Source organism: Argopecten irradians, chromosome 3 (genome assembly GCF_041381155.1).
Source record: "Argopecten irradians isolate NY chromosome 3, Ai_NY, whole genome shotgun sequence".
Lineage (NCBI taxonomy): Eukaryota > Metazoa > Mollusca > Bivalvia > Pectinida > Pectinidae > Argopecten > Argopecten irradians.
In genome coordinates, this window is record NC_091136.1 from 6,056,871 (window position 1) to 6,065,721 (window position 8,851).

The 8,851-nt window shown below is 34.6% G+C and overlaps 1 protein-coding gene across 1 annotated transcript; it reads right to left on the reverse strand.

Annotated features, from left to right (window-relative positions):
- Positions 1-402: 402 nt before the first annotated feature.
- LOC138317405 (complement C1q-like protein 4) lies at positions 403-7,818 on the reverse strand. The gene is made up of 4 exons (XM_069259042.1): positions 7,671-7,818; positions 6,403-6,718; positions 2,927-3,123; positions 403-691 (listed from the first exon to the last, which is right to left on the reverse strand). The coding sequence occupies exons 2-4, from the start codon at positions 6,680-6,682 to the stop codon at positions 461-463; spliced, it is 708 nt and encodes a 235-aa protein (XP_069115143.1). The 5' UTR covers positions 6,683-6,718; positions 7,671-7,818; the 3' UTR covers positions 403-460.
- Positions 7,819-8,851: the final 1,033 nt, after the last annotated feature.

Genomic DNA, 8,851 nt, shown 5'->3' on the forward strand with positions numbered 1-8,851 from the left:
TACTCTGTTGTTACATTGTAAGTACAACATATCAAGTGTTGCAAACATCTGTTTCTTTAAACGATATTCGGGTTTCATGAAGATAGAAGTTTATATTAATAAAGCACTGGTGAATTGTCATCCGTAGAAAAGCAGCATTTGTCTCTTTCCCTGTCCACAGTCTGTCCGCCATCTTGTTGTCTTGATCGAAACGTACAGTAATAATGACGCCATGTAATAGTGACGTCACAATAGGTTCACGTTCAATCTAACGCCTCTTCAATAGTTCATGCTTCACTGGGCACTAATGCAAATGATACCCATGTGAATGGGCAATCAGAATCCAGTATCATGTCACGTTATATATTAAATAGATATATGTCTTGATCAAATTGGATAGACAAAAAACTCAAGAAAAGGAACTAGTGTGAATGCCTTTATTTGTGAACTCATTTAATCGTGGATTGGCTAAAGAAAAAAATTAATTTCCAGGCGCCACCAAATGTCCACTAAAGGTTGTGTACCTGCCGGCGTAGTAATATGATTTCAGACCTCGTCTTGCGATTAAATAGACTTGTTGATTCTGGTCTAATGATAAGTAGATGGTGTTTGATGAGGTACCCCATCTGGGCAGACTTTCGGCCCACACTGTTACGATCCCTTCGTCATCCTGGTTATCGTCCGCAACAGATCTGATTAACTGGACCGCGGCCTGTAACATACATATATAGCTATTCACCACGAAGGGTTGTTGGTTATGGAATCTATTTCACACACGTGAGTTTTTAGAGAAAAAAAAGGTTAATAAAAGACAAGGGCGATCACAGTTCACCGTATCAGAATGTGCACGGAATGTATCCACATATGCTATAATCAAATCGTTAATTAAAAACTGCAATGTTTATTTGATATAATGAGAGTTGAATAACACATCTATTGTAGTAGAAAATATTCACGGAAACGATGTTAGCGAGTTGGATCATGATACAACAAGACTAGTGTGTTTAACAGCACTGTAAAACAGGGATTGCTCCAGAGTTATTGCACATATTTAAACGATAACTCTTTTTATAGAACGCAAGTGTGTGTTCAGCAAGATAACACTTCACTGGGCTGTTTTATACATTGGCCTGAAATACGGTGTATATACTGCAGACAAACGGGCGTACTTTTCAGAATAATGTACTAGTATATGTGAAATTGCCATAGTCAAGCAAAAGTTACAATACAAATAAAGTTTGTTCTCAATTAATATATATGTATCATATGAACATGTTTTTCCATTCAATAAAGCCATTTCATAAATTGCATTTATTACACACGTGTATTATAACCTTTCTGCAATGTGATTAGTTAATTCCGATGAATAGTACTATTTCTACGATTGGGAAACGGCTTTCCGTTTTGCTACAATATTTTATTACGAAATGCTGGATTGAACGACGACACCTCACTTATCTGTAAATTTATAATGCTGCGTAAAATCAGTATCAGTTATCACCTTCTCGTATCGATTTGAACATGATAATCGATGAAAACATCTTCAAAATCTCCTAAATCAAACAGTTAAAGTTCAAAGCGGTGAAAAAATCCTGCATGACAGCAACCGTGAATGACTTTTTGGAAATGCGTTTTCGCGCCAAACGTCAATAAAACGTCACAACATAAAATGTCACTAGTGAAGTCGCTTATGTGCTACAAAATTGATAGATTTCAACATTTTTCCTAACATTTGTAACGTTTTGATAATGAAGTACATTAAACTGGTTATTTTTCGCACTAGCTATTACCGCGCATTGGTACACTGTACTTGACCAACATTTGTTTTCTAGTGATACGGATCATACGGTCCTAATATTAGCTGATCGATTGTTGAATCATCGGGCGGAAAACTCAAAACGGGAAGAAACAAAGGCAAATATTAGTCATATGATAAATAGAATCTATCATTCGTTTCCCTTCATATAAGTATTATGATACTAGTTTCGCTTTTTTTCATTTTTTAGCTCGCCGAACGCTTGCAATTCTAAACTCGTATTATAAATCTAATATGAAGGGAAATGAATGACAGATCATTTATATATTACTTAAAGAAGTAATATCAACCACTGTATTTCAGATAATTAAACACTGGATCCTTTAAACGTATGTCTATGTCAACTTTAGAAAAAAGACAGGCGTATACGGACTAATACAACGTTGACGAAATAAACTAAAAGCAAAGCAGAATTTGACAAAAAAAGTACCACACTTGTGAATTGTAAAAAAAATCGACAGCTTTTATGGTTGCTGACAACCTTTTTGGTGAAACTGTTTTCAAAATTATGTTGCTTATGTGTATATTGACAAGGCGTATACATGCCATCGTACAGGTGTTCACAAAACATAAAGATAAGCTATGTTATATAGGGAAAATGGCAATGCGTATTGCCTGGATAATCCCATTGGTCAGTTGCGATAGCCGTAGGCTTATGTAGTTTATCTAAAGAAATGCATATTAAACTAGTGTACATTTTTTTGTAAAAATGATAAATTATTGACACCCGAGGACACTCAATATAACTCATTTGTGCAACGCTAAGCATACCAAACAGAAATGGTGTCGGTCTGGTTGTTTATAAACAAGAAATGGCCATTACACCGTATGAGCAAACGCGCCCAAAGTGGGGATCTCGTTAAGGGTCATACAACATTGATATTAGAACCAAAAGGAAAATCAAGTAAATGAATAGATATTTTTGCTAATATCAAAAAGTGAGGTCATTTATATTTGTTCTGCTATACGTAATGTCTTACCTTAAAAATTTGAATTTTGAAAACTAGTGAATAATTTTTAATCAAACTGCCCCAGTTAATTTGAAATTTCTTTACATTATACTTAGAAATAATAGTTTTGTAATCATTTGCAAAAGTAATAATATGTTTCTAGATTATGTAAAAATATTACCGATTTTCCTTCCTGTGCAGCTACAACAATATTGAAGACATAAACGCCGGCCTCTGGAGCTGTGAACTTCCCAGACGTAGAATTGTATCCTGACCCTTGGTTGTGGAGCACACTGCTGTATGCCAACACTTGACCCTCTAAAGGACCTGCGTTGGGCTCCATAGCAACGCAGAAAGACACGGGAGTTCTATAGGATCCTGAAATAATATGTAACGTTCTTTTACATTTATGTCAACACATAAAAATGTATTTCCGATAATGAATAATAAAAATAATTGAGACAATTTGATAATACCATAACAGTAACTGGTATACCGAAGCATAAGTGATATCTAAAACGGCTTTTATCTGCAATGGATCTACGTTGTTTTTTATTCTATTTGTTATCGAATCTATAAAGAAACGCCAGATTTCATAATACAAAACCAATATTTACTCTCTTTCTGATAAGACAAAATTGTATCACTGATAAATAAACGATGTTGGGTTAATGAGAACCATACCAAGACACTTAGTAACCATGGTAATGGTCACAACCGCCGTCAGCCCCGGGGCAATACCTTCCGTCTATAACATCAAAACAAAACCATTTTGGATAAGTTTGGAACACAATTTTTCATTACGTGATAAGAATTCCCTCCCTTGCGTAACAGAACCTCACGCTAAATCTTGCGATCCCATGTCATCTCCTGTACGGATGAAAACTGCATGCGTCTGATTTAAGTACCATAATAATACTATTAAGCTCCCTTACAGGCAATTTTTCTACCATCAGTATGGAGCGACACATCTCTTGACATTGTTTTACAAAAGAAGTAGAAGCATAGATAGGGATAGTGTTTGTCCATTAATCAATGGATAGATAATATGAATAGTTGCCGTACCCACTGCACCACAGGGACCCCAGCCATGTATTCGATTGATTGTTCAAAGCTTTCTTGTTCTTTTTTTGTCAATGAGGGCAATGCCGTCAAATGATTATTATGACCACTGATGAGAGTCTCACTAACAGGAAGCGAATTTGAATTTGATGTTCCCACTCTGGGTGTTGGGTGTAGGTTGGGTCATGTCCCCAGGCCTAGTATTAGTATCAATTCTACTTGACTTGGTGTTCCCATTGCTGGATGGCACACTGCCGACAATCGTTCGCCACACATTCTTACACTACCCTAGCTATCTGCTGTTACCAGTCTGGTTAACAGACTGAACATCAACTGAAATTGTTGTTTCTCTGCGTGTTGATGTTCTTTGGAGAATCATGGTGGCATGATTTGTAGCGGCTTTTCACTTTGGTGGCATCTTACTTATGAGATAAAGTGCAAAACAAAATCAGACGTAAGCATCGTCAACCGAGGAAAGCATACTTTAAAAATAAATTGTGTACTGGTCTCTTCATAAATGTTTATTTTAATGATATAACACACATGTCAGGTTTGGTTTGTTATGTATAATATTCTTGGCCTTCATTTTTACACACATAGCAGGCGCTGTTAAAACATTTCTGTCACAAATTGTGTCTTAAATTACATGTAAAACTATATTAGAATCTCTTAAAAGGAAAATAAACTTCAGTTTGATTGACTTAATAGAAAAATGGCAGTAACAACACAAAACCCAGCATATTTATATAAATATTTGAAACGTATATAAAGGCTAATATTACTTAAACTGACAACTCTATATCATGTGTGTTTTTGGGTAGAGACACACGCTTTCATCGTGTACAAACTTGCTTATGCTGTTGTCGTCAAAAATGTACTCCCTCACTGGCACATGTATTTTAATATGTAATCCTTTTGTGCCTCGAAAATGTAAAAAAAAAACCTGTCTGATAGCAAAGTACTCATTGATTGTATGCATGTGTCAATGTCGACGTCCCCTTTCTGGAATCCAGTTCTGAAATACATGTATAATGCTCTAGAACCACCGAGTACCAACCAAAGTGGGCGGTCAGGGATTTTATCCGGTCGACTAATGGCATGACCAGATTCTGTATCTGTATACAAACTACACCAAGAAGTAATCAATATCGTTCATGTTGCTAGTACATTGTTTATATAGAGGAGAGATCATATATTGTCCCACCAGAAGAGCCAGTAACGTGTATTTGCTGTGTACCTGGACGAAAACCGAAGTTAATTGTGTATACTTCTCGTTCTTAGACGTCCAATGACTATGTGAGACTGTGGATCCATCATATACCCAGGATGTATACAGTTTACCAATGTTTAATGTAGACAATTGAAAAGACTGATGTTCCCGTAAGACAAGACTCTTCCGCTTGACGATCAGCTGTTTGCTTTTCAGTTCCGCTCGAAAAATACTACATCTCATACATTTCGGTATGTGATGTATTCAAATATAGAAACTGACAAGGACAAGCACAAAATGTTGACATCGTGAAATCTTTGAAATAACTGAGTGTCAAACAAAATGGCAATCGTTGAAAATGCTTTAGGCAATGTGAAATGACCTTAAATTATGATCAAGATGTTAATAACATTATTTGACTATTAAGTTAAATACAGTTTACAAAAAAAAAAAAAAAAAAAAAAAAAAAATGTTACAAACTTCAATATATGTTTGTATGATATTCTTGGGCATGTTACCAAACGTTTTATTTCATGGATAATATAAAGGAATAATTAAGTTCAGTTAAAGGTCCATTATTTTCCCTAAAAGGCTTTTAATTTTTAAAGCAGGCCATCTTATGATTCCCGCCGTCGTGCTAATTATCGCGCGATAGTTGTCTATCACTGCGCCAAACGGCAAAACAGCGAAACGAATTTTCAATGTTGACATATATTACGAAGGGAATCTTGCATTTATTTAGTCTTGAAACCTCATCTTAGGCCATCAATATACCTTTTTTTGAAATGCTTGTGTTTAAGAAACTTTAAATGTTCGTTTTGGAAAGGTAGTGGGCCATTAACAACCAGGTACGTCATAATAACGTCACAACGTTTAAAGTTGGCTCGTCAAGAAGACTTAATAAGGTAATGTGATATGTTTCATATTTTGTAAAACACTGTTAATGGTCATCTTATGCTCCAGTTCTCAACAAATTCTGCCAGTGGGAAGTTTGTCAGAACTATAGACAGTAATCACCAATACCAGAAAACATGTCTAATCCATCAACTACACATTAGAATATTAGAAACCCGTCGATACTTTAATTTAAATATGTTTTCAAGTTGCTCAAACGTCAAGGATAACGTCATTTTGACCGCATTTTGCAAAATGTCGTTTATGAAAATCGTTGCTAAGATTATTTGTTTTTGTACTTTTGTTAGTTATTTGTATTCAAAATAAAAAAAAAACTCATTTGATTGTAGACAATTTGCAAATAAAATATTTCTTTTCTGCATCATACAAATGATCGAATTTAGAAAATGTAACATTATTTATGGGACACCGCGTATCATATTACTAACATTGATAGCTATAATTTGTGGTATTGGGCGGTCCGAACCTACCGGGTAATCCTGGGTTGCCTCTTGGTCCTTGGTCCCCTTTAGGACCCTGTGGTCCGTCGTGGCCATTTAATCCTGGTAAACCTGGTAATCCCGTTGCACCTCTCTTGTTTTCACACTCTACCTTCAGCTTACATCCGGATGACCCGTCATCGTCCATCTGGTAATCGCCATTATCCATTTTGTTTCGTTTTGCATAATGGTTCCAATATTTCTCTTTGTCACCACTCACTCTTGTCACAATACACACGAGGATGAAGATGCAAATAACTGATAAATGCATTGTTAAATCTCTAAAAGGTCTCCTTGATATTTTAATCTAAAACGTGAAGTCAATATAAAAGTTCCTTATGTGCCTATAAGCGTTTGATGTTAGTGTGATACTAGATTGGAAATAGATTGCAGAACACAATCACAAAACATGATAGAAACTGAAGACAAATATAAGTTTAAAGAAACTCAGTCGGCATTTCACAAATACTAAGTATGCTCCACATTAAAAAGAATTTCTTCTTTTTGTAATAAAAAAAAATATCTTTTACCAGAATCATAGAAAAAAAACCGACAGGATATTCGTAAAAGACAAATGATTTCATTGCTCAAAAGAATAAATAGATTTGATATTACTACAATAAATGATTCAGACCTAATATATTGTGTAGTCCCACTAAGTTACACTAGTATTTAAACGAAGAAAGGCGGCATACATCTAAACACATCAGGGAGGACAGTGCAACTAATCATTCAACAATTGAATCAAAAACCAAACAAAAAACATATTTCTATAGTACCCTTAGCGCTTGAACAGATGTTATCACTTCTTACGGAAACTGAATTTAAACTAGACAAATTTACCTTAATCAAAGAGTGGCGAATGCGCAAAGGACACTGCAGATGATTTTTGTTTTAATTTTAGATCGACCATTACTCTATTAGTACAGTTTATATTTAGAACTTTCAAACGGTTACAACGAGGACAAAATATCGTAATAGATAAGAATAAATGTTTACATCACTTATAAAGGTTGATTTCTTAATTCTATCTCATAGTAGAGTGTTTGTACACTTAACGGATGTGATTGGTTGGACCTTTATAAAGAAATAAGATTGGCAATTGAAAATTTCTATTGAAAATTAAAAAAAAAATGAAACCAAAAGTTTTTTTGGTGATTGTAAGAGCTTGTCGAGCATTTCTAACGGAACTATAGAATTAACTATGCAAAGTATAGTGGAATATAATGAATGGCATTCTAAATGTAAAAAATTCTTACCAGTAGTCAAGCTCGCACAGCTCTGTGTCAAATGCTTTTTCCACGTCAGCGTTCAGAGTTTTAATACAGTATTTTTTCGCCAGTTGTTTTTTTCTACAATGACCTTTCCATATAACTAACACATGGCATATGTTTTCTCACGCTCTGTAAAAAGGGTTTTGGGGCATAGACTAAAAAAGAGACACGATCCGTTAATGTGATAGTAAACCAACACGAGTTATAGATTTGCTTACAAACAGCTGTGTGATATTGTTATCATATTTAGGCATTTTCTGTGCACATACCTCTTCCAGTCTGTACGTTTATACATTGTTGTGAAGTATTTCATTTCGAGTTGGGACATTGTATATGTCCATTGACGGATCGCCAGCTGTCAATCAAACCGCACGTGACTTTGTATTTTGTATTGTGTGTGCAACGATGTTTGCTCCGACATTGAACAGAAACACGTGCGTTTGTGAGCACGAGGCGTGGCTATATTACACCTGGCGATCGGTCAAATACAGTTGGTATAGCTATACATCAGGGTTCAGGTCAATTGCATTGCAATGTAATTAATTACAATTACTAATTCAAAACTCAATAACATATACAATTACAATTACCCAGTTTTGTAAATGTCATTAATTACAATTACAATTACAACAAAAAGGTAATTAATTACAATTACATATTACATTTTCTTAATATATTTATTTTTAATAACATATTCGCATTTGTATAGTCATACAATAAATCATTTATAAATATATAATTCACTTTCAGGAAATTATGTCTAATAATCTACATGTTCATTTTACATAAACCACAAGTTACAATTGAGTACTGGGAGGGTGTTTTATTTTTACATGTCCATTTTTATTGGACCTAGCAGTAATTGTCAAATGTGTCAAATTTAGGTACTAGGTATTCATATTGTGAATAGCATTTTATCATCATCAGAGTCTGAAAATTATCATAAGACAGTCTATTTCTGTCTGGTCGGAATACTTTACCAGCAACACTGAATAATTTATATAGAATACGAGAATAAGTATTATATTTAAAAAAAATAAATTGACTTAGAAAGTGAGAGAAAGGTTATTGGTAAACCCGTTTAAATTTACTGTTTCTGTTTCTCAGTTGAATAGTTTCTAAATTATGCGCATGGTATTGAAGTAATGGTGCAGGAGAAGAGGGGA